We start from the raw sequence: 26,451 nt of genomic DNA on the forward strand, positions 1-26,451 counted from the left end.
TTTCGACCACCTGGGGTTCTTTAACGTGCACTGACATCGCACAGCTCACGGACCTCTAGAATTTCACCTCCATTGAAATTCGACCCCCGCGGGCGAAATCGAACCCGCGTCTTTCGGGTCAGCAGCCGAGTGCCATAACCACTGAGCCACCGCGGCGGCCATTGCCCCAAGGGGTTTCTTACTTCCGCTTTCGTTACTGGCAGGATGGCGCATTGCTGTGCGCTACTGCCTCTCTCATTAACGTTCTGATTGCATTGGCTAGCGTATAGATTTGTGCAGAACCCTTCGGCTACTTTAACTGCCTTCTCCATATTGCCTTCCTTGTATCGTAACACGTACATCTGGTTTTTACCAATGCCTATAGTCTCCTCTTCACCGCTTTTAGGCGACCTCAGTTCTTTAGAGCATGCTCGAGTCTCTCCATATTAAGCTTTCTTATGTCGGCTACCTTGCGCTTATTTATTAACTTCAATAGATCTGCTAGTTCTGTTCTGTCTGTAGGGTTAGACGCTCTCATGCTTTGGCGTTTCTTAATCAGAACGTTCGTCTCCTGCGATAGCTTGCCGATATCCTGTCGAACCGTCCTACCGCCTACTTCTACTGCGCACTCTGTAATGATGGCTGTCAGATTATCGTTCATTTATGAACATTAATGAACCATCTTAATTAATATGGTCTTCATCACTTAAAGCTGAATATCTGTTCTGCAGCGATATATTGAATTTCTCTACCTTCCCTCTTACCGCTAACTTGTTAATAGACTTCCTCTTCACTACTTTCATCCATTCCCTCTTCAAGTCTAAGCTTATTCGAGACCTTACCAATCTGTGGTCGCTATAGCGCACCTTTCCTAGGACGTCCATATCCTGAACGATGCCAGGTTTAGCGCATAGTATGAAGTCGATTTCATTTTTAGTCTCACCTTTGGGGTTATTCAAGGTCCACTTCCTGTTCTCTCGTTTGAGGAAGAAGGTATTCATGATACGTAAATTATTTCTATCTGCGAACTCTACTAATAACTCTCCCCTGCTGTTCCTAGAACCTATCCCATAGTCGCCAACCGCCTGGTCGCCAGCCTCAGCACCGAACTCCAATCACGCCACTCCAAGCAATAAACATTCTAGAACCAAAGGTATAACTATCTTCGTAGATGGTAATCCTGAGGAGCGCAATGAGAATAAAATCGAGCATGCGGCGGGGAAGTTCCACATCGGGGCGGGTACGGCGCCGATCGAGCGCCCAGACGATCCTTTGACGTGCTTCTCCCGGTGCGCGGGGAGCCCCTGGTCGTCGTACAGCGAATAGACACGCAGAAAAGATCTCAGAATTCTCAGACTTTGAAGGAACACTGAAAATTAGGGACTGGGCTCAGATAGCAGGTCCGCTAATCGTCGTATTCCTCGTCTTCTCTACCAGCGCCATCACACGAGCATGCAGCAAGCCGCACGAAATGACAGGAGATTATAAGCAGTGAAATTCAGTTATAAGATCCAATGCTATCGCAATATCACCACGCGTGGTAATTAAGCGGCCTACAAACTTTCCTTGTTCTGAGTCTATTCTCTCCTTAGCACTCTTTGTAACTATCGCGGTAAATGCCACTGCATTGTTTTATAAGTATTCTTGGCGTATCCTAGTTTTTGCACACAGACACAACTACGCGCTGACAAATTGTAGGAGTTCATACATATAACATCAAAATAAGTGCAGGGCGCATTTATGCATGTAGTTCATGCCAGAAGTAAAGGCAGAGTGATATCTTGGGGCTCAACTCGTAACTGTCACGGTTTATCTCATGTAGTAGCTCAAGGTCAAACAACATACGCCGGTATAAGCATCTAGCCTCTCGTCCAATAGTGCCTTGAGGGCTTTCCTTACATGTTTATAATCAGTAATATCGCCAGAAGTTGCCGACTTTAAAAATAACTCGAGTTTTAAAACAACTATTAGTGAGGATGAGGGAGGGCCGGATAATATTTCAAAATGAGGGCGAGGGTGAGGGAGAGCCATGGATTCAAAAGTTAGAATGAGAGAGTAAAAATAAAAATGAGGACATTTGCCCACCTCTGGCCACGAGGCTAATCACAACATCAGCGCGATCGTGGCCAGAAAACAAGCCCTGCAGTAAGCTGCAAGCTACACAACAAACGAGTCATATGCATTGAAAATAAGGTACCAAATGTGTGCGTGTGCCCATAAGATACAGCAAGAGTGCAGGAACGGTGTTTGTGGTTTCGGAAGCAGCAGCAGCGCGCCTATCAACGTGCCGATATATATGCACTGCGCGCATGAGAAATCAAACGACCCGCCAAGAACGTACCGTAGTCCCAAGTGCCGTACTATTGCCATATAAAAAAAAACTGCACCTCGAAACAAAACAAAACAGCTTGTAAAGGCATTCAAACTCAGGTTTAAAGTATGAAACCATTGAAAGCGCTGAAAGCTCTAAATACGGTGAAGCGGATAAGTACTATAGCGGCCGAAGCCGCCACCTCGTGAGCCAGTCATAACCGCCGTAGCGCGTGCGTGCTAGAACACCGAACAGACGAAAGCAGAGACGCGCCATCTCGCAACTCAACTGCTGCTCCTTACGCCTTGAATTCGCGTGTTCCTCTACCCAAGGATCTTATCGTTGCTGTAAGTGTACCGGTTCTAATTAGTCTGCCTCATGCACGTTGGCAGCTCTGTCGGTACTGCCTGCCTTCGGTCCTCCTCTTACGTTCACTGCGGTGATTTTTACTGCTTGGTGGTGTTGATGAAAGCTTTATTTGAAACAGGGGAATTTCAGACACTGAGGACCTTGGGCCCCCACTCGGCACCACTGCGCAGAACTCGTTGTGGTAAGTGTACCGGTTCTCATTCGTCTGTCTCTTGCACGTTGGCAGCTCTGTCGGGACTGCCTGCCTTCGGTTCTTCTCTTACGTTCACTGAGGTGACTTTTACTGCTCTTTGGTGGTGATGAAAGCTTTATTTGAAACAGGGGAGTTCCAGACACGAAGGTTCTTGGGCGCCCACTCAGCCCCACTGCGCGGCCCCACCTAAAACGCGGAGGCTCCAGACCGGGTCCTAGGAGGACACTAGGGTGGTTCAAGCCTCCCAAGGGGTAAGGTGCTCCAGGCACCGCAGGGGAGGGTTCTGTTTCGTACATAACGAAATCACTCCACTGTGAGAGATGCATTACTAGGAGCGGCATGATTCTGCTCAGGCTGTATTATCTATAAACAAAGATAAATTATAAACTTGGCCTGCTTCCAAATTCTCACTCCCGGTTTCGCGTCTGCGAAGTTGAAATGGTTCTCTGAGCCATTGAACTTTCCCTGTCGCGTTCATTTGCGATGAACCGTTGGATTACATTGTTAAATTGCAAGCAGTATACTCAATTCTTTTCGCGCTTGATTAAGTGCGACGGGTCACCTTTTAATCGCAACGGCCCGCCACATATCCACGAACCCAACACTCTGCTTCCCAGCGTGTCATTGCAAACTATTTAACTTCTCTGTCCGAATAAATTGTCTCTCTTTTTCACGTCCGTTTTAAAGGGACACTGAATGATATATATGGGCATATTCTAGTGCAACAGATCCGTATAAGTGGTCTTTGAGGGTATTCGAGTCAAATTTCTGTGTGGACCCTATAGTTTAGAAATCATTTTTAAAAAATTGCTGTTGGCCTAGCTCTGTTAGGCCAGGATATACGTATCGAAAGCGTGGCGACTTCTGCGTCGGAAGAGTTAATATATGAAACCCGTGCATTCACTAGATGCGCATTTATTTAACATCAAGCCCTTAGCCGTTATGGTGGAGTGCTAGCGTCTCTGCCTCAAACGCCAAAGGCCCTGGTTCGATTCCCAGCCTATACACATGTTTTTTTTTATTCAGTGAGTGTGCGGGGGTTTCAGTGGCTCCCATAAATAGTGCGCCACCAAATACGTTGGTTAGCGGTTAAGCGCGTAAGGGCGGGTACGGGCGGCTCCGCAGCGAGGAGCGTGGTGTGACGTCATGCCAGATGCCGCGGCGAGCGCGAGGCGTTCCCCAGCTGCAGCCGCTGCTAGGCGACGGCTCTGTTCCTCCTCCTCGGGAGTGCCACAGCGAAATCTCAAGTTCGTGGCCAATGTAACTCGCTACAAAATTTCTGCTCGTAATAGCTCGCAACCGATTAGGGCGGCACCTCACCTCCGAATCCCGATGACGTCAGTGGGCAGTCTGGGTATGTCTGGGCGAACTTCAAGGCTCGCCCAGACTGCCCACTGACATCATCGGGATGCGGCGGTGATGTGTCGCCCTAATCGGTTGCGAGCTATTACGAGCAGTTTTTAAAAATGATTTATAAACTATAGGCTCGACACAGAGCTTTCATATTTGACTCGAATATCCGCAAAGACCACTTCTACAGATCTGTTGCACTAGAGTATGCCCATCGAAATTGTTTCAGGGTCCCTTTAGAACGACTGTTTTCTGACATATTTTACTGTTCGTTTGTTTATTTTCCTGCAGACTTATCGTTAAATGGCGTCAAATGATGACATTCCTGTAAAAGTGGCCGTCCGTTGCCGCCCGCTCATATCCAAGGAGATTATAGGAGGATGCCAGGAATGCACCGTGCTAGAGCCGAGCGAGAAGACCGTGGCTGTTCGTGGTGAAAAAAAGTTCACCTACGACTACGTCTTTGACCAAGACTCTAGCCAAGCGGCTGTATACGAGACCTGTGTCTCCAAAATTCTGCCAAAGATATTCTATGGTGAGCATACTTCTCTAAAATATACGCCCCTCCCCCCTTCCAGTTCTTTCCTTTCTGATCCCGCCACTGGGGTAGGTCCGAGAATCGCGAAAAGGTCAGTCAGCTGGCACCTTGCTTACATGCGACTTGGGGTGAACAACGGTGCTGGTGCCACAATCAGTGCAAGAATTTTGACGATGAAATTCGTCGTCAGATTTTGATAAGTGTGTCATTTGGCTCCGACAAATGTGATGTTTACTTCTTAGGTGTGTTTCCTCAGCACCCGTTTTTAAGCTTTCAAAATTCTTGTTGGCTTCAGTCATCCTGCTTTCTTTGCTGCTACTGCTCGCATATGCAAGCTGCCTTCCTGGCTGACATGATCATCACTTATAATCATTTATTATACCCTTAAATGCCCTGGGTGGGGTAATACATAAGGGAGAGAGCAGGTAGCGCATAAAAATAACACAAAAATTGTTGGCCAAAACGACCATGAAACAGTCAAAAGGCTCAAGTACAAAATCACGCTTCAAGTGATAGAGGCACTGTAATGATAAGAGGAAGCAACAATTTATGGCATTATGGCAAGTAATGGCAAGATGACATGTCAGGCATTGTTTGCATCTAACAGGATCACGTTCGATTACAACATGGTCAGGAGGCTGGTTCCACTCCTTAATTACGGCTGGCAAAAAAGATTTGTTAAGGGTGTTAGTAGGTCTATGTAAGCGACAGATGCTCATAGAGTTGAACAGACGATATGATGTGTGCACTGTTGGAACTTGTAGAGAATCACGGAAATTGGGGAAGTCTTGTGGTACAGTTTATGGAACAGACAGAGACGAGAAAATTTACCTCTAAAGGGTAGTGGGCGGGTACCGAGAGGCGTCTTAATACTGCTGATGCTGTAGCGAAAGTCATAGTTTGAAGATATGAAATGGGCGGCGCAGTTCTGGATGGATTAAATTTCGTTAATTAGGTACGTCTGATAGGGGGATGCGTATTCGAGCTTCGGGCAGATAAAAGTTTCGTATCCAAGTTTACGAATGAATAGCGGTGATAGCGAAAGTGACCTTATAATGTGTACCCTGTGTACTGTACGTTGTCAGTGCACGTTAAAGAACCCCAGGTGGTCGAAATTTCCGGAGCCCTTCACTACGGCAGTGTACTAAATGTCAGCAGCTAGTTTTGTGATATGCTGATTCTATGTTAGTTTATTGCTGATAAGGACGCCTAGGTACCTGTAAGACTCAACCTGTGATATCATAGTTGAGTTTAGTGAATACTCATCAGAAATGTTAGAACGTTTAAGTGAGACGTGCATGATTTTGAATTCTGCTGCGTTCAGCTCCATCATCCAATTTGAGCACCAAATTTCAGTTTTACGTCAGTCGTTCTGAAAGGTTATCTGTTCATGGTGAGAAGAAATGCGACGGTGTAACGCGCAGACTTCGGCGAACAGACCGATGGACGATGCTATGCGAGAGAGGAGGTCATTTACGAAGGCTAGGAAAAGCAACGGTCGAAGGACAGAGCCTTGGCGCACCCCGAGATTACTTTGTTAATGGCAGAATGACATCCTCGTATGACTGTGTATTAAAAGCTGTTCGTGAGGAAACAGTTAATCCAGGATAAGGTCAGGCATTCGGGAGGCGCTGCGTTTGATCCCCAGTGCCGCCGGGTACAAATCGGTTTTCTAATGGGTACAAGATTTCCCGCCGCCTGGTGCTCCTCTCTTCTGCGAGGAGATGCTTGGGAAAAGGGTCTTCGACCAAACCGTTGCGTTGACGGGCCAGTGATTCGTTCCGCCGTCAAGCAACCCTAAGTCCGCCTTATGCGGTAAAAGCCCCCTTGTGTCCCTTCGAGCCTACTTATAACGGTCGCTATTGTAACGAACGCTCGGTTATTACGAACGAGGGCGGCGTTCCCGTCAAAACATGCGTTATGGTGTGGCAATGCGTCTCACATAAAACGAACAACCGTGACCATACCACCCGGTTATGTAGCGAATGAGGAAGCACCGTTAAAACGCGCGCTTTCCGCCTCTGCGCGCACACCGAAGAGTACCCCAGCCTCCATGGTCTCCCCCAAGAAAGTGTTAACTACCCCCCCCCCCCCCCAGAAAAAAGTAATAAACAGCGGCATTGTAACTTTGGAAGCAGTATGACGGAAGCAGTATGACGGGGCAGTATGAATGGAAGTAGAATGACGGGGCAGTGCTGTTGGAAGCGAAACAACGGTCCACGGCCGGTTATCAACCAATGGCAGCAATGCGAGAAGTTATGTCTGCTGGCCCATCCCATCACGTGGCCTGCCTTGTGTACACGCAATCGGATCTCCACCTTCTGCCCTGCTGCCGCACACAGACAGCGCGTAGACGCCTACCAGTGGGCATCACTCATGCTTAGCATGTCGGCACCAATAAATGAAACTGAAATCACACAGTACCCGATGTTTTTCGTGTGAACCGCTGGCCCCTACCTATAGTTTGTCGGTCTATGCAGCTTTACCTCTGTGCAAATTATTCTTGAAGAACCTAGTAAATGCGGCGAGCTGTCTCTTTGGTTGGAGTCCAATGCGCTGCTCGAACGTTTTACACAAGGGTGGTGCATACTGCACGAGAAAAGCACTGCGCGCTGCGCACACGTCCTTATAACTTTGTCAGGACAGAAGACAAGTACGCCAGCCTACCACCAGTTTCCGCCAACGCCTCAGTCGCTTTCGGTGGTACAGTTAAGATTTATCGAACTCTGTTAGATCAAATTATGCTTTATATCCAATAATTGCTGAGCACCGTAAAGCTACAATGTGAATGTATAGGGAAATGTACGGCTATAGCGTACAAAACTTAGCCGTCACATCCGATAGATCGAACTTCGGGCAACACCGGTCCAATTGAGAACCAGAGATATTTTAAATCTATCCACAAATAGTCCCAATCATTTTGAGATACACGTGAAACATCCGTAAGATCATTCACAAGAGAACATCTGTTAGTAGACATCCGCTGGAATTGCATTTTGTGATATCATCAAAATGTCGCTTTGTGCACATCGCTGAGACTCAAACAGGTGACTTTCTGTGGACGTTCACAAATAGACACGATTAATTTAGGCAGGATCGCGGTAGCATCACAAGAAACTCATTTCATTTGCCTTGTCTGCTAATAGGTTAACGAAGGTCTCGGTTCTGGCAGTCTTGATGCCGTAGGTAGCATAAGAGAGTTCTCTCACAGTTCCCGCCCTCACCGTTAAATGACGTTTACGTCACACTCGCGGTAATACAGGACGTTCTACGTCCACCGCTATGGTCGAGGGTGGCGCTGGTGAACTCTCTCAAGGTTCGCTTACACTCAATAAACATAATACCCACGAGAGCAGCAGATTGGACAGCCGTCGCCGTAGCTTAGTTGATAAGAGCATCAGACGTGATATTTGGAGGTCGTGGGTTCGGCTCCCACCGTCGGCATGGTTGTTTTTCTGCTGCTTTATAAGTAATCTTCTTTAGGCGATAGATTAATCTAAGCATTATTATCCCACTGATTAGCACTACACATTAAAAAATGAAAGACAAAAACATTTCCCTATGCACCTTGGTTTCGGTTACTGTTGGCTCCCTTCATAAGTTTATCAAAACGAGCCCCTCATTTCCGTTACCTTGTCTGCTAATTGCTTAACGAGGGTCTCAGTTCTGGCAGTCTTGATGCCATAGGTAGCATAAGAGGGCTCTCGCACATTTTCCGCCCTCGCCGTTAGATGACGTTCCACGTCACACTCCCGCTAATACAGGACGTACTACGTCCGCCGCTATGGACGAGGGTGGCGCTGGCGAACACACTCATGGTTCGCTTACACCCAATAAATATAAATTTCCCCGAGAGCAGCCGATCGGACAGCCGTCGCCGTAGCTCAGTTGGTAAGAGCATCAGACGCGATATTCGGAGATCGTAGGTTCGGTTCCCACCGGCGGCATCGTTGTTTTTTCTGCTGCTTTATAAGTAACCTTCTTTAAGCGACAGATTTATATATATATATATATATATATATATATATATATATATATATATATATATATTATCCCACAGATTATCACTACACATTAAAAATTTCTTTTTAAAAACACTCCCCTATGCACCATGGTTTCAGTGACTGTTGGCTCTCTTCATAACTACACGTATATATATATATATATATATATATATATATATATATATATATATATATATATATATATATATATATATATATATATATATAGCAGACTTTTTAAAGAAATAAACGGTACTCTTGTATGACTTGTGTTTTGGCTGCAGTAGCTTAAGTCCACCAACTACGATACAACGAACGCTATCCCTGTGACCGTCGGATTCGTTATAAGTAGGTGCAACTGTGTTAGTGACTGGTCCCGGTCGTTTTCCTTGAAGAGATCCAATGAAGGCAATATTTTTGTTATTCGTCTACTGGTTTATTTTATGTTCACTGGAAAGATTTATAAAAAATTGACTTTTTCACCTCTAATGTTTTTTAGTCTGCATACTCGACAAAATGATGAGTTGTTTTTATTGGCAGTTCTTCTTCAAAAAGTGCAGTTCTACCTGAGCCTTCCTGTGGTTCTTATGAGGTGCTGTTTTTGATGTATTGCAGTTAAAATATTTCCCACTAATCTTAATTTTGGCAACCAACACAGTGCCCTGTGCAACAAAAGAGCATTGACACGTTATTTTCTTTCATCACAAATAGCAACAGCAAGCATCGCACTGGTTTTGTATCAACCAAAAATTTACAGCTGATGTACAGTCTCCTTCTGTTGAGTGTGTGTAGGCTGAAGTGGCTTGATCCAGCTTTGTGTATGAGAAAAGCTAAGCGTTGTGGAAACCTAAAAAAGCATAGGCATTCTTTTTGAAAGCGTCTGTTAGAGAAAAATAATTGTGTAATGATTTAAATAAGATGTAATCACAGGCAGTAGTACAAATTAGGCATGACATCCGTGGCCGCAAACACATGACCTTCCAATGTTACATGCAATGCTTTACCACTGAGCTAAAGTGGTGGCGGTCTCAGCTCTTGCTGTCGAATGCATTCATGTTGTGTGCAGCGTAATCTTGAGTATTCACAAGCGTTGCTCCCAACTTTGCAGTGGACGACGTATATCCTGTGTTGTCATTGGCTTCAGTGACTGTTAGCATTTTTTGCTTTCCGCCCATTCTGACAAACCCTTTTTCCCTTTGTCCTTCCTTCATCTAGCTGCATAATATGTAACGAGTTCATGACCATGTAAATGTTTGAAACCGTGACTGCCTGCTCTGTGTTCTAGGATTTAATGTCACCGTGATCTGCTACGGGCAGACGGGTTCCGGTAAAACCCACACGATGGGAATTCGCTGCTCAAAAAATGCTGACGATGAAGGCATAATCCCCAGGGCAATTGGGGACATCTTCAAGAACATGACAACAACCACAGGGAAGTCTTTTCTTGTGCGTGTGTCGTTCTTGGAGGTGAGTGTGTTTTCTGCAATACATGAACGTTGGAATTTTGTCACATAAGCCATTGCATAGTGAACACAACCAAACTATTTTATGGCAAGAAATTGTTAAAGCTGTTCTGCCTAATGGGCGATTATGGTCTGTTTCTCCTCAAGAGCCAGGCAGAAAAAAAGAACTTGTCTGGAAAAAACTTGGTCCCTGAGCGGTATGTAAACCACTGCCGGCGCAAACATAACAGCTTTGTCTTCCGATGCCTTGGACAATTCGGCTACCGCCACAGTTTGTACCTGCTCTCGCTTTCCAAAATACAAACAATTGTGCGTCGTAAGTGCATTTCAAGAAATTATCTCACATTTTAAAAATGAGACATGAGTGCTGCATGTGCAGGATTTGCTTTAAATGCGAGTCCTCCGGTCACCAGATGCACTAAAGTAGTTGAAAACGATACTAACTGGAGCTTCCTACCCCTGCCTGGGAGCGAAAGCATGAGGAGCAACAAGACTGTGCCATGCACGAAGCCAAGTGCGATTGTGATGGATCGTCATGTCCAAACTTAGCATGGGCATCAATCAAGCCGCAAGCTTAGCCGTTGCAAATTTTTGTTTGGCATCACTTGTTCTTCACTCTAATTTGCATGCATGCTTATCGCTTACTAAGTGCCACCGCATGCTGTATGCACCTTGAGGATCTTTTGCATTCAATGGTTCGCTATAAAATCCCCGTAACCTAGAATTTGAACATTCAAGTGCAGCCTTGCTTCGTGCTGTCACACTGTCCAGAAGTAAATGTAAATGTAGGGTGTTGCATCATGTCTGTAGCATGCAAACTGGCTTCTTATGGATTTTTTGCTGTTGCAAATTTCTTGCAGATATACCAAGAACAAATATTCGACTTGCTCTCAAACAGCAGAGGGAGGGTGCCACTTGCAATTCGGGAAGACAAGACTGGTACAGTAAAGGTGAGATTCCACTCCTATATTCTACATCCCTGCACAAACTGCATAAAAAATAGTATGCAACTTGAATTTTATCTGCAAGGAAAATGTAGTACCTGGCTGAGCAAGCAGTTCATGTTTTAGGGCCCTACATCAGTAAAAAGATGGGGTTTGCTCATTCTGCTACACTCTCTAAGTAATGTGACTGAATTTATGTGCAGTATGCAAAACATACCTTGCTGTGCTTGTTTTGTGGCCTAACCTGTACAATTTTGAACTCTTTATCGCACTTCCGATTTGCTTGGGGCTCCTTATATTTTTTTTTTTGGGGGGGGGGGGGCGAGGAGTGTAGTTCTTTCTCGTTCTGCGTTCGTTCCCATTCGCAGTTTTCACCCTGCTCACGAAGACCTGCTTATGCAACAAGCTCTCTTATTTTTAACTCTACTTTTGTGTGCGCAGGTTCCCAACCTGACAGAACGCAAAGTGGCGACCGCAGATGAGACACTCAGGCTGGTTGGCATCGGCTCTGCGTCCCGGATCACTGCGGCAACAAATATGAACATCTGCTCCTCGCGGTCGCATGCCATCCTGACACTGACAGTGGAGCAACAAAACGAGAGCGGAGGTGCCACGACGGTGGCAAAAATGAATTTTGTAGATCTCGCTGGTTCCGAACGGGCTGAGAAGACCAAGGCAATTGGCGAGAGGTTCAAGGAAGGTTGGTCACTGATATTTCAATGTTTCAGCGAGTATTTTTCGATGGGCGACTCCGTCGGCAGTACTGAACTGCACGAGCCGCCACAATAGCAATAGGCACAGTTGTCAAACTGCAGTGACAGATGAAAGGAATTGGCAGAAGCATAGAAAAGACGCATTGCTGTCGCACTGCCTGCAAAGCCAGTGGTTTAAATAAATTTTTTTTTAATGTACTAGCACCTCTGCCCGCAGTGAGAGATTTAAGAAATGTCCACGTGGTCCTTTGGCGTCACAGAAACCCAAAAATATCGCAGAAAAAAGTTCCAGGAGTTGGATTCGAACTCGGGAATCCCTCGTGGGAAGCAAGTACTTAGCCTCATAGGAATGACGAGTGCCGTCTTTCTTGTTGGATAGAGTTGAACATAGTCTGTGCAGTAAGGCAGCAGCAAAACAAAACAAATAAACGTCAAAATATTTAAAATAAAAAAAAACAACAAAATAAAAGTGAAGAAAAAAACGCAACAAAAGAAGGATGATGCGGTGTGAACAAGGAGGTGGTGGCAATGGCTAAGCAGTAGTTAAAAGCAAATAAATGAAAGTGTTTGCAATGGCCAACGAAAGGTGTTTGCAAATGGCTAAGCAGTCGTTAGTGTGGTCAACTGCTTGCTAACACATTCAAACCTTGCACTCAGCAGCGCATGATCTTTTTCATTGATGTTTTTTACGCACCTTTTACTCTGCCATGTCATCTCTGAGAGCTTTAGTTTTCGTACTTTCTGCAGTTTTCTCGGTGTGTGTTCAAGGCCAGCAGTCATATGTTACATGATGCATGGAGAGAAATGTATCGTTTTGCTATGTGCCTTACTGCATATCTCGCTCAAGTGGTCTGGAGGACGCCTGGCCCACGTTGCTTTTGTTGTAGAAGGCCGGCATCTCCTCATAACTCGTATCTTGTACACACTGCGAATAGCATTTTTATTGCTTGATTTTGCCAGACCTAGCGCTTGTGATAATCATTTCCGTCCTGTTCTTGGTCATATGTTGCTTTTTTAATCATTTAGTTACCACTGAGCTTGAATTTTTTTAATATTTCTCACCTCCGAAACATGGCTGAGGTTGTACTCCCAATTTGTTTACAGGCATGAAAATAAACCATGGCCTCTTGTCTCTTGGCAATGTCGTGAGCTCTTTGAGCGAACGAAAATTCCACGTTCCGTACCGGAACTCCAAGCTGACCAGATTGCTGCAGGGTGCGTACAGAAATTTTCTGTCTGTGCGGCTCTCTTGGCATTCCTTTTTTTTCAGTTTTGCATTTGGAATGTGGCACTTATTGTACGCTCTGCACAGCACAGTGCACAATTTTTATTGTCTTCATAGACATCTAGTTTTGTAGTGTATACAGCCTTCAAGGCATTGGTATCCCTACTACCTCGGTGAGCTGTCCCACGCAGCTTCTGTTTCCGACCCCTGTGTAGCATTTTATGTGGTGCATCAATTACAGCTGGTTATGCACGCACCCAATCAAAAGACAAATTCAGTACTACTTGAACGCATTTCTACACCGGCAGTCAAGTTTATGAAACATAGTAATTGGCAAAAAATTTTGGCTTCATCGTCATCTTTGCACAAAGCGTGGAAAAAAACTTGTGCAGCCTTAATTCTGCAGGTTTTCAAATTGCAGGGAATCATTCAATCTTGAGTAATGTTCCCTTGATGCTAAAGAATTGTATTTTGTGCCAAAATTTCATTCTATAATCTTTTGGTGGTGAGTGTACTTGTACATCATATCTCTATTGCCTTTCTGCAGTTCAAGATAAAATAGTGCTTTAGGGCATTTCTAGGCATGCAAACTCCTCGGTCGGCAGTGTTATTGAAAAAAAATTGCCTGAGCAAATATCGCAGTAAACATCCCGACCGATATGCTTATGTCTTCGTGCTACAGTTACTATTATGCATTGCTGTCTGTATCAGTTTCGTACCTCTCAAATAATCTGCATGTTTTATGAATCTCTAGCCAAGGCAGTGCAATGACGTATTTTGGAGTAAGTGTCATTAATATTAGTTCATGTATAATCTCATGCAATTCAATGAATTTCTGCGGCCCTGTAATTTATAATGCAAATTTTAGCGGATATTTTGTGCTGGCAGGTTGTCCCGGCTTGCTTAATTCGAAGGCCAGGAGTGATATGTCAGAATGCCCGAGTTCGCAAACTCTAACACCAAAGTGCACTTGGTAAAGCAGCGTTACTCCGCTTATAACTGGGGTGCAGCCCACTCATAGCAGCACGATGCTTAATTTTGCTCTTCAGTGCTTCACATAACATTATGCAGACAGCAGTGGCACTCAGACAATTAGTGCGTGGTATGATGGCTTCACACTGGCCAAAGTGACCTCCTGCAGTTCGCTGGTGCCTGACTCCCGTTTGGTAGTGTTCACTGCTCGAAACTCGCTGATACGAAATACATTGAACACTGGCCGAGCTGGCTGGATGGACCCCACGCAGTCTTCTTGTTTCTACTCTTCAGCTGAAAGCTTCTACGCATGCGCCTAAAAGGTGCGTCGCGCATCGCGCCACTAACCTCGGATATCTGACCTTGACCTGCACTCTTGCATGCACTGAGAAGATTGTACAAAAGTATCGGCGAATGGAGAAAAGCTGTGCCGTTAACCAAGTACAGCCAGATAGACGAGCGACTGTGTTCTGGAAACGTTGAAACTGGCATGGCGGAATCTCACGCAGCCAGCAGTGATGTGGCAACCATGACGACTCCAAGCAAGCTCTCACTGTGGAGCAGTTAACTGTCAAACGCTGACCTCAGTTCTGTTGAGTGCATTAGTAACGACTGCGAAGTTCTGTAAGCAGTAGTACGTTATGTGCTTGCTTTTTTTGCTTTTTTTGTTATTTTATTATTTCGAATCTCTGGATAATTAACAATTCAACGGGGCACTTTGTTGACCTAAAGGGCGGTGAGGCGAAAGCCCTTAGCGCGGTGTTGCTGCTTGCATCATTGATCTGTGGTTAAGACGTTAATTAAGCACATACTTGTTTTTAAATGCTGGAGGCACTGCAGGATGTTTGGGAGGCATCCGTCGTCCGATTCGACGCCTTTCCGCACTCTCCGGCGTCCTAGACAAGGAGAACTGCATATGCATTGGCATGAAGTAGCGTAGTCATTAGCACGCTCGTCTGCGGACCGGAAGGATGGTGGTTCGAGTCCAATCGTGCGCAAAGGTTTTCTTTTTCTTATCGAGTTGAAGAGCGTAACGAACAGACGAACGGTATGACGACACATCCGTTGTCATGACTTTCAGTTGGCGATTCAAAGGATGGGCAGGATCTCAACCGGGAGTATGAGCCATTGAAGGCTTTCGCCTTAAAACTGTTCGACTTCATCCATTCATGCTCCTTTAGAGTCTATGAGAAAATATAGCCTGTTAATTCGAACTGTAACGGTTTGCGCCACCGGTAACTTGAACTACGCGCCTGGGCGGCCTGGGCGGCCTGGGAACGCATCGAAAAAAGCAGCGCTCCAGTGAGGCTGCATGCCCTCTTTGGAGATGTGAAGAGGGTAAAATTGGTGTGCGAGCTGGGAGGCTGGATAACCGTGGAGGCAGGGCTCTTTCCGTGTTATCGGTAGCATGGTGACGGCAGCTACGCGAGACCTCAGAGATTTGTACCCGGCTGTTGCATGCGTTGCTTGTTAACGCCAATCTCGAAGGCTTCAGTAGCTTGCTGGGTTAACTTTTGTTGTTGAGCGATGAATGGCGTGACCAGCGGCGGGATGCTATGGTGACTCGATGTAGTGCAATGCCATACAGGGTGGAGACACCGCCTCCGTGACCGCCATTTTGGGGCAAGCGCAGAAAACGCCGGGCAATGATACGGTGGTTGGTATTCGTGTTCAGCATACACTTGCGTAAGCAGGCACAGATGTATAAAATTTTTGCACATATACTCGCAATTCGGATCTTTCTGCTCACAGACATAAAGAGAAATGTATTAGCAAGTACTTGCATGCATAGCTATAGCTCCCGTAGAAAATTACTATTGTGCAGCTAGGTCAGCATATACACTTACGCCGTCTCGGATGCTAAATTCGTGATGGAACAGCGCAAAACGCCGGGACAGGAGACAAACGCTTTGTCTCCTGTCCCTATGTTTTGCGCTGTTCCGTCACAAATTATTAGCCAACATGCCCAAGCTGCTGCCCTGTCGGATGCTCAAAGTGGGTATTTTTAATATACAGTGACTGCTTTATAATGCAATGCATTGCGGAAGTGCCTGGCATGAATGAATTTATGCGGTGCATAACATGCATTAGGCTTCGATTGCTTCTCTTGCTACACGTCAGCTAATTTACGTTTTAGTCAGGCGCGTATATCGAAACTGCTTTGCATCGCAGTAGTCTATGGTAAGTCATTGATAATACAGTTGAGCCGTGATAAGTAGGCTAATATCCGACATGTGTCGCAGGCTAATGAACACATTTTATTGCAGAACAGTTCTCAGGAAACTTTTTGAAGCTGTCTCTGGCTGCACGCCTAGGAGGAGGGATTTCCTGCACTGAGTATTTAATGTTGGTCCCGACTACGGCTTTCCTGCCATACAACTTTAATTCGGGTGTCATATGGCCAAATATAACATCACTACAGTTTAGCTTATTCTCGGACGGGTATTTGCGTACTTGACAGGGGCCTCATGAGGTGTCACTACATGGCAAAGAAAAAGCTGCATTCGGAATGAAATTTCGTGCTGCGCAGGTAGCTTGCTTCCTCGCTATCGCTTTCGCAAGGAGACGCCGCTGCACCAGTTAACGACAGAAGTTTCGTCGTCACTATTCGAACTGCAAGCAATATACTATAAACAAATTTATCCGCGAGGACCTAACTTTTGTGCTTTTTTCGAATCACAATAACCTCCCAAAAATTGTTTCCGCAAATAATTTGAGAAAAAGTAGCTCTAAGGGGCCTCTCACCTGTGATTTGCGCAATTTAGTACTCGCTAAAATACCAGGTGCTAAATTCCAGGACGGCTGACTTACAGGACGGTTTTTTGCAAACAAAAATCGTTATTCTGATCATAGAGAATTTTTGTGGCGCAAAAGCATCTGCGTCCAAAGAGCGCCATGGCACAAAGTATTTGTTGTTTCCTCAAGGCGGGGACAAAGAACCATTTCCCAAGCATTTCACCCGGAGTAACCCGAGCACCAGGCTTTAGCAGGGTGAAATGCTTGAGAAATGGGCCTTGTTCGCAGACTGAGCTCTCATTTCATACTTTGCCCACAAACGGAGTTAGTGCTAGGGGAGATGCATCTGTCGCCCTCCAATGCATTTTTTTCTGAAAAGGAAAGAGGGGAATGTCCCTTAATATGCGTGAACCTGAAGCCCGTCGGTTGCCACCAGCTTTCAAGATCGAGTGTAAAGGGCAGTTGTCTAAAGGGTACAATGGTGCATTGCTTTGACAATTACCAGGCTCTATACTTGCTTCATTTGTCCGCGCACCGCGGCTCTGAACACAAAAGGGGAGAGCGCTAGTCACTACAGATCGCTGTGATGCACTCTTCGAATGATACTAAAGTCATGGGTCACTCATTGTGAGTGACGCTAAAGATTGTCATGTGTCAGGGATATAACAGACACAATTGTCCATATATATTACCTCGTCAGCCATCACACACCCATGAGTTCAATTGTCCCCTCGAAAACACGCGCGCTTCTCCAGATGCCAAAGAATTCGATGCAATGCTTTTGATATTCACGTTTCTAACCATGTTTCGAGTCACTTCAACGATGAAGAAGGTATACCAAAATGTCCGGTAACCACAGTGCGAGATTGGTGAACAAGATAAAAAAATTATTCAAAACTCGAAAAGTTTCACCTTACAAGAGAATTGATGAAGCGTTATAAAATAATGTTATTGCTACCGGGAGCGCATAATTCCGTACGACATGTAGAAAAGCAGCACCGGTACTGTGGCCTTAGCGGCCATCCTAAGCAGTGTGTCACGGCGTAATGCTTTAAAATTGTCGTCTGTTTGCGATAATTAATGCGCCAAAATGCTTCAAGAGAAATTGAAACCAAGTGTGATGTCGACGCAATAGTGTGTTATCAAATTAGGATGTGGCCAAAAACCAGGCTTATAGGTTTGGCAGTTTGCTACTTCGGGTCAGAAGGCTGGAAAATCAGGCAGCGTACGTGCAGCCACACTGAGGATTTTTGCGTTTCGTCCTAAACAGTCGTTCAACGGCCGCGACTCTCAAGTGTGAATCAGCAAGTCGCTGAGGTTGTGCTATTGTTTTGGTAGAAAAGCGGCAGTCTCGTGACGGTCACACGTTGATCGATTTTCCAGCCTTGTGATGGTCACACACACCCTTTGCGCCTCCGGTGCGCCCTCCGCTGCACAAGCTGGGGCACACCGAATGCTGCCTTCCTCTGCTTAAGTTTTGAAGGGGGAAAAAAGAGGCCTTCAGATAGTTCGGGCTTGAGAAGAGAATGTGATGGTCATTGCCTTCCAGGAAAAAAAAAAGCAAAAGGTGATGACTGAATATTTCAGAACAATGAAATAGGGTACTGTCTCTAACCGACTGCTTCCCGATCACAGTGTTCCGCATATTCTGTTCACTTTCGTTAGTTCGAGCTTTAGTTAATTCGTACTAGGTTGGCGTCCCTGCCGAATTCCAATTAATGAGCTTTTATGTAGTTTGAAAACCTGCTTAAGCGGTTAACGGCCTTTAGATGAGCTCACTTGGTTCCTCGCAAAAAGCTGGTATAGTTTGGCTTCTGACGAACCTGTTTTGTCGAGTATATTTTGCAGCTTTTAGCAGGTTTTTTGACTGAGCACATAAAACAGTTGCGTAGTCATCACAGGATGTAACAGATGGTTGTACGTGTTCTGAGAATTGCCTATACACGTCAAAATTGTGACTCACCGCATAAGAACTAGTGTGATGCGAGCTGTGGAATGGTGGGAAGATTTTGCGATCCTGGCACACCGTGTGTGCAGTCCTATGCTTTGAGCACTAGCGCAAAACTGGGATTGATGTGCGGAAAGTTATATTTTTATCATTCTGGCATGAATGATTACCTTGTGTGTTTTCGTTGAAGTTTTAGGGACCGTTCTAAAATATTCAAATTATTTTGACTTACTCGCAAGGTGGTTTGGCGTTCGTGATATGACCAATAAGCTTGTTTTACTATGGTTACGCAGTACCTGTCTTGCTTTCCAAGCTTATAGAGGCATGGTTTTCAGCTTATAGAGCCCTGAAATTCGAGAACCGTTATTCCGTCTTTTCTTGTGTGAAGTATTAGCCATTTAATGTTTAATTTGAATATTCTTCAAGGTCCGACGGGTTTTTTAATTGGTCAAAGATCTATTGTGTTTATTATGCTCGTGGTCTGTGCAGTTTATCTTCGGCATACGACACTAAATTTTGTTTGCATGAACTTTCTTAAAAATCTGTCACTCCCTAGCATTTGATTTCCTCCCCATTCTTATTTATTTACTTTTTTTCCTCAGATTCGCTGGGAGGTAGCAGCCACACTGTAATGATTGCCTGCATTAGTCCGGCAAGCGGCAACCGTGAGGACACGCTGGACACATTGCGCTACGCAGACCGCGCTAGGAAGATCAAGAACAAGCCAACGGTGAACATCGATCCAACGCAGGCAGAGATCGCGAACCTTCGCCAGAAGGTGGGCTTCTCTTCGCAATGCAAGCTTAAGGTCACCGTACAGCAAACAGCATTCGTGGTACTTGGATGGTATTGCATCAATGGCCACTCAGTACCTTAAGCAATTATCATATTTATCGGGACGTAACGAGAGTTTTTTTCCTTTGTGCGCCGGTTTGGGAACGCATCTTGCGTTATATCCCAAACCAAGGTGCGAACATAGTGTTTTTTTTTTCTTTTCGGCTACTTCGACGATAGCTACAGCGAGCTTCACCACTTGACTCGCGAGCTGCTAGAAGACTACTTTTCGGCAACCTTGGGCTGTCTCTCGGTGTGCATGGGCAAAGGCGAGGGTGGCGCGGGCCGATGAGAAAGAGAAGACACTGGAAGAGATGAGTGAGGTAGAGAAAAGAAAGAACGGAGAAAAGAAAGAATGGGCACTGGGAGCAGGCCGCACGAAGCGTGAAGCAGCGGTGGCACTGCAGCAATGGCGGCTGCTACTCTACGGGAGTCTGCATGCATCAACGTGTCGAAGGCTTTGCTGCACTCTTTGGCTTCGCATGCATTACACCATGATATGTCGTTTTGCCAATAATATTAACGCACCTGTTGCTTTCATATTTTTGTGTGCCGTCTCCATTTTTGCAGAGCCCTCGGCTGTAGCTGGCTTGAACAGTCTGTGGTCGTGTTATACAGTTAAGCCTGGATTTAACGAAGTTGGTGCAATCAGCAGTTTACTTTGTGACACTGTAATTTCGCTCGATAGAAATTCGTATTTAGCGTGCCAACAATCCTTCAGAGCATGTTGCAGATTCCTCTCGGAGGAAAACGTCACTTGCGGTGAATACGGTCCTTTCCTTTTGTCTTCCTTCGCCGTCAAGAACAGGTTTACCCGTCACTCGTATGCCCGCTAGGATTGCATGTGCTCATGTTGTGAGCTCGCGAGCCACCTCAGCATGTCTACCACGCTGAGCATTTGGCCGATGACGAGGATCGCTATACTGTCTTGTGTTTCACTTTGCTGTCGTCATCCTCATGTGATTGCCCGAGCACTGCCGACTCGACACATTCCGGCGCCACCATGCCAGCTCACCCCAATCCCACCTTTTCTTTGGCGTACTTTATTTTGGGACCTATGCTATAATTAATTCTAGCAGACTTCCACTATAAAGGCAGTCATTATTAATTTAATTTGTTTGGTTTTTAGCGGTCACGCATGTGCATGCTATTTTATGCATGCATGTTATGTAAGAAAGGACAGATTTGAAAATTTGGGAGGTTTCTCGTAGAAAGCCAAATATTCAAGATTGAGAGTGCCTGCCTTAAAGATTTCAAAATATTACCTTGCAATTACTCAAAGTGTGCTCTCAATTACTCAAAGTGTGCAATTACTCAAAGTGTCCCCTTGTGGCGCGGTTCGGGTGTCCACTGAGATATGTGAGACCGTTGCTGTGCCATTTCCTATCCTGAAAGACAAATTTTAAATTACTACTACTCACTTCATATTGTCTTCAAAGAATATTCGTACAAGCGTAATTGCAACGACCTCGCAAAGGGCTCAGCCACCTAGCAGTGTACCTAGGGCTTGGACATTTCGGTTTAAGCCGAACTAAAACGATAAGTGTGCGCCGATGTGAGTTTTTCAAATTCAGTTTCAACCGAATTCTGAATTCTTGGCATGCAAGGCAGAGATAGCTGGCTGTTGAATGCAAGTACGCTGAGTTAAAGCTGAAATTTAGCAAGCCGGAAGCCAGGGGCATGAAGCGACGATAGTGTTGTTGAATAAGCAGCGCAGCTGTGTGGCTTGAGGTATTGCTCTGCTAGTTGACGCGCCTGTGGCAACGGGGAAGCAGCAACTCCTCACCATCTGCAAGCTAAGCTCTGTTCCTTCACTATCATCACCTGCTTAGAGCAGCTAGTAAGTTAGGCAGGTTAATCAACTGCATGCAGGACACTGACACGGAACCGTGCATGGGCGTCACGAAAAGGTAGGTTCTGGCTACCACGAAAAATTAGGTGGCAGTTCCATCCCTGCCATCAACACAGAGACCATGTGATGCCCTTCCCTTGCGCTCAGCCCAGCGCGACAACCCAGTATTAATAAGTCAACCTAGACCTTAGCAGTAAATTTCAACTTTCGTTTTCGTCTTGCCGTTATCTTGTATAACTTGACTTACTCTTTTAATGAAGGCAGCAATTTCTTCTACAAGCACAGCTTGAATTAATAATGTTTGCACTCTGATTGCTGGTAAATAATATGTTCGTGATTACAAAAACACAGGCAGACTTCAATTGGCCATTGACTACATAGTATTGCCGCATAATATTACCGGGAAAAGTCAATATTTCATTCCTCAAAATATTATTCGGCGAAAAAACCGAGACCTCGGTTCTGATATAACTACCGATAAAAGTTCGCCAAATTTTCAAAAATAAAAACCTAAAAGTCCAACCCCTTAGTATACACGTATAAAATATGACCAGTAATATAACGAAAGGGGGAAGTTTTACGCTGTAAAAATGATCGACAGATGTACATTTGTTTTTCACTTGAGCCAGGGGATCTTCAGTACATTGTAAATATCCCATTAAAAATCCGCTAGACGGCACACGCATGCTTCAAGAAATGATGGCGCCACGTCAATCATTTGATGTACTAAGGCATATACTATGCACTTGTTAGCGTAGCGGAGAAAAAGCATCACTTGGATTGGCCACGTGGAAAGCACGCAAACAGAACTTTATTTATTCTCATAATAATGGAGGAAGAAAGGGAGTCGAATCTTCCGTACTAGAATATCGGGCATTGCAGGATTCCCAAACCAGGTGATATGAGATTGGAAGGTATTGTGGACTGACCTGTGAGTATAGATTACTTCTTGAGTTTCGCAGAACACTGAGGGGGACACCCTCAGTGTTCTCACGTGTATTCGCAGTAGTTGGCTATTGTGGCTGAAAATTTTTGAGTGTCCCTGAGTCACTTACCCTGTGCGAATTGGTTCAACATGCGTTTGCTCGCTCACAATGTTTTGCAGCTCCAGGAGGCTGAGGCTGCACTGATGAGGTGCACAACTCATGAGGTGCAGAACCCAATAGCATCGGGTGGAGCGGAGGACGCAGAGCTGCTCAAGGATAAGTTGGAGCTGGCGCTTGCGCACAATGCGCAGCTGGAGACAGAGAACAGGCGCTTGGCCGCCAAACTACAGCAGGCACAGGACCAGGCGAGAAAGCAATCCGAGCAGGTGATCTCTGTAAGTGCCTTGTTACACAGCGGTTACTTAAGTGGGTTCCACGCAGCCCTTGGTTTCCTTCGACTTGCTTTCTGGGTTCCCCGAGCACCTAGATTGGTACGTGCCTCAACCCCCCCCCCCCCCCTCTTTCGTTTTATCCACTGCACTTTGGGAGTAATCGTGCTGGTGTTGCTTATAGCAGATTGCTTCGCTCATTTTTAATTGAATTCGTGCATTTTTCTAAGGAACTATGGACCTGCATACTCTTTTCTGCATGCATGTTAAGCATGAAGGGATGTAAGCAAAGGCACATGGGGTTCTTTGGTGCTTTTTGAAGGTTTTGAGCTCCGGTGAGGCTAAAAACATTGAAAAAGTTGTTGTAGTGTCCTGGCTTTAATTAAACTCGACTATAAAGAAAAATTTGAACGCTAAGGGGATAGAAGGTTTATTTGAATTAATGGGAACATTTTTTAATAGACTTGATATAGGTAGGGGACCAAAGCATCAGTTTGAGTACACTGGCTGGCAGATCAAGCTGATGACTGCCCATTACGCCCAGATTCCATTTATCTGCTGCATTAATGGGTATGATAGTAAAAACGTTTATCTAGGACTATAATGTTGGTGCACACCAAAAGCAAGGTGGAGGCTGATTTTTCAGGCTGCAGGGAAATTGGCCATGTTTTTTTTCCTTGAGGGCTGCAAAGGAATTGCATGAGCTTTAGTACTTCCTTCAAAGGCAGTTTATATATGTGTCCATCACATCACGTCGACATTTAATTGTTGAAGAGCCTTTATTTTTATTTTTTTCCTTTAAAGTTTTCCTTTTTTGTTTGACTACTCACAGCTACAAGGCTTCTTTCTTGCAGCAGCTGCTGAAGCAGCAGCAGCTGCTCTTCAGCAGCTGCTGCCGCTGCTGCTGCTGCTCGGTGGCCTGCACTCTGCACAGCGCAAGCATTTCAAAGCCAAGCTCAATACACTTCCTTAAGAGTGAAAATATCAGCCGCACTCCCCGCACCCCTCTCCACATTTTTTTGCTAATCATGGGGGCAATTATTACTGTGCGCCTGTTGGCGGGAGGCAATAATTTCATGGCAAGATTGGCCTTCTCATGTTATGTGATTGTAACTTGAACAACTACTGCCGCCGTGAAACTGAAACTTGAACATTGTTTCTGTGACACATTCAGCTCAAAGTGCTCAGAAGTAAAACATTACTTTCTAAATGCTTCAACGCCGATTGAACTGGAAAATATTTAGTTTCGCATTGTTTTGAGTAAACATTGCTTTAAACGACGCTCGCTGTATCAGCCATACCTCTGCGAGGAATTCTGACAGTACCATGACGGCACTGCGGGGGTTGGCACAGGCTCTCTTCTGTGCTTTAACCTCTTTCCTCTGGTCTGTACGTACCATGCAGATACTGGTGTTTAATATGTGACTTGGCAGGCTCAAGATTGTTACTTTGCGAGAAAATTTTGCACAGAAACTACTCATCAGTAAGCGCACAAATAAAGACGTAATAACAAGTGGCTGTCTGGGAAATGCAGGTCCCTCATATTACCACTATTTTCCATGTGCATGTTGGTAATGTCTCCTGGTTTTCCCTACAGCCTATGGAAAAGACTGTCAGCAAGCTGGGCGAGGAGCACGCGCCGGCTGAATGCATGTCTCGCATCAAGGAGCTCGAGGCCAAGGTTCAGAGACTCGAGAGGGGCTTTGAGCGGAAGATCCTTGAGGTCAAGAAGGAACTCCAGGTGGAGCTTGGGCGTGCAGTACTTTGTTATATAGCTAGGATAATTCTTACCTGCAAAGCTGCTTATTTCAGCTGCATGTTACGCATTTGCTTCGTAACTTGTAAAAAAGTAGTAACTGGAAAAAGGCGTTGTGTCAGATTAATATGCCTTTGCTCAGGAGCACTGCAGACAAGAGTGACATGAATATTTCGCATGCGAATGAGTTGTGGCCAACTTGGTACTTTGTGAATGGGCACAAAGATGACTGCGAATAAATATGTTTTTGGCGCACTGCTAATGCCATTAAATGGGCCCGTCGATGCCCCCCGCGCCAAAGGACACCATTATTGAACACGGTTGTGTGGTGCGGGTGCTACTCGAACGTGTAATATGCACAAGCAGACTTCACGAATTGTGAATTTGGTCCATTGTGCAATTATATTCTGCAAAAGCAGGTTACACCAGCAGCACTATTGCATTGTGCTGTATACCACCGATGCTGCTTCGTCAACATTTGCCAGAGGGAAAAGCTATTTCTGGATTCTTATCTAGCGTCATGCCAAGAATTAGAAGTTCGTTCTTTTGCTTCGCAGGGTACTTTGCTTTGTGATGTCTACATTTACTATAACAGTGCCCCACATTGCACATACACAAACCTGTTCTAATACCTTCTGTGTATGTGCGCTGCAGGAGCTGTCCTTGTTCAAGCACTCGGCCAACTCAACGACTGAGTCTCACCAAGACATTTGTGCCTCACTGGTGGAGGGGCTGGAGGGCCAGGTATTTTTTTCTTGTCAGTCACTTGTACCCGCCGCGGTGGCTCAGTGGTTAGGCTGCTCGTCTACTGAGCCGGAGTACCCGGCTTCGAACCCGACCGCGGCGGCCGCATTTCGATGGAGGCGAAACGCAAAAGGCGCCCGTGTGCTGTGCGATGTCAGCGCACGTTAAAGATCCACAGGTGCTCCACATTATTCCGGATACCTACTACGGCACCTCTTTCTTCCTTTCTTCTTTCACTCCCTTCTTTATCCCTTCCCTACGGCGCGGTTCGGGTACCCATCGAGATAAGAGAGACAGTTACTGCGCCGTTTCCTCAAAACCGCTTCTCAATTTTTTTTCGCTCATTTGCCGTGCCGAAAAAATAAAACTGGCAACGTTTTTAATTTTAGTGCGATAGCACTACTAGGCAAACTTTCTGATTCCAGGCAGCCGTTCGTACGTCTCTGAAGCCTGCTTTTTGGCAGGCGGTCCACCTACGCACCGGGTTGTGGACATCTTGCCAGGTGTGCACAACTAGGAGGCCTGGGTGAAGGGTACACCTGAGTGAAGGCCTTCATGGTAAATGCTTTCCGGGTAAAGGCCTTTAGGTACAATGCTTTTGGGATGTAAGGACCTTACGTGCCCATCATAACTAGTGCTACTAAATGATATTCCGCGCTTAGCCATGCTTTATTAAACCGTCTGCTATCTTTTATTCCTGCACACAAGGCCTCAACCAAGACTAATTTGTGTGCATTTTATTTTTCTCCTTCGTGCAACTTCTATAGGCCCAGGAGATATACAAGCTCCAAAACGCCCAAGATGAGCCCAAGAAGAAGACTGAATAAGTGAAGACTCTGGAGGAGGACATACCGCCACACTCGTGACTGTGCAGTCAGTTTGTCTTCTCAGCTGACTTTGTGAAGGCTGAAGTGGTGTGGCAAAGAAATGCCGACCTTAGCACTCACTAGTGTAGAAAAAGCCAGCCAGCAGTCTTATCACCCTGTGATTTCTTTAACGTTCTGAAAATACACATCATCTTTATTACATTTTCTTTGCTAAGTGCTCTTCATTATTTGACAGCTCTGCGATACTGTAGTGATTAGAAGCATGCCCATAGTGCCATTGGGAGAACTAGGAGTTGCAGCCCTTTTAACCAAGGACAGTGTAAACTTGTTATTTCCAGCTTGCTAAATTCTGACTTCTGCATTAATTATACCTCTGTC

At 45.5% G+C, this 26,451-nt stretch overlaps 1 protein-coding gene and 1 long non-coding RNA gene across 2 annotated transcripts; both read left to right on the top strand.

Annotated features, from left to right (window-relative positions):
• Positions 1–2,552: 2,552 nt before the first annotated feature.
• Positions 2,553–4,714, top strand: LOC144095361 (uncharacterized). The gene is made up of 4 exons (XR_013306722.1): positions 2,553–2,637; positions 2,778–2,840; positions 2,981–3,103; positions 4,494–4,714. It is a non-coding gene; the product is annotated as an uncharacterized LOC144095361 (long non-coding RNA).
• Positions 4,715–10,042: 5,328 nt separating this feature from the next.
• Positions 10,043–26,223, top strand: LOC144095368 (chromosome-associated kinesin KIF4A-like). The gene is made up of 9 exons (XM_077629133.1): positions 10,043–10,211; positions 11,068–11,157; positions 11,593–11,851; positions 12,969–13,079; positions 19,348–19,523; positions 22,537–22,752; positions 24,344–24,487; positions 25,157–25,246; positions 26,014–26,223. Exons 1-9 carry the CDS (start codon positions 10,086–10,088, stop codon positions 26,071–26,073), a joined length of 1,272 nt encoding a protein of 423 aa, XP_077485259.1. The 5' UTR covers positions 10,043–10,085; the 3' UTR covers positions 26,074–26,223.
• Positions 26,224–26,451: the final 228 nt, after the last annotated feature.

The sequence above is a fragment of the Amblyomma americanum genome, chromosome 1 (genome assembly GCF_052857255.1).
Source record: "Amblyomma americanum isolate KBUSLIRL-KWMA chromosome 1, ASM5285725v1, whole genome shotgun sequence".
NCBI classification, from domain to species: domain Eukaryota; kingdom Metazoa; phylum Arthropoda; class Arachnida; order Ixodida; family Ixodidae; genus Amblyomma; species Amblyomma americanum.

Bases quoted from the DNA above. Each gene is read 5' to 3' on its own strand.
- LOC144095368 (XM_077629133.1), top strand. From the start codon at position 10,086: ATGGGAATTCGCTGCTCAAAAAATGCTGACGATGAAGGCATAATCCCC. The intron at 10,212-11,067 runs GTGAGTGTGTTT...AATTTCTTGCAG, and splicing joins TGCGTGTGTCGTTCTTGGAG to ATATACCAAGAACAAATATT. The intron at 13,080-19,347 runs GTGCGTACAGAA...TTTTTTCCTCAG, and splicing joins GCTGACCAGATTGCTGCAGG to ATTCGCTGGGAGGTAGCAGC.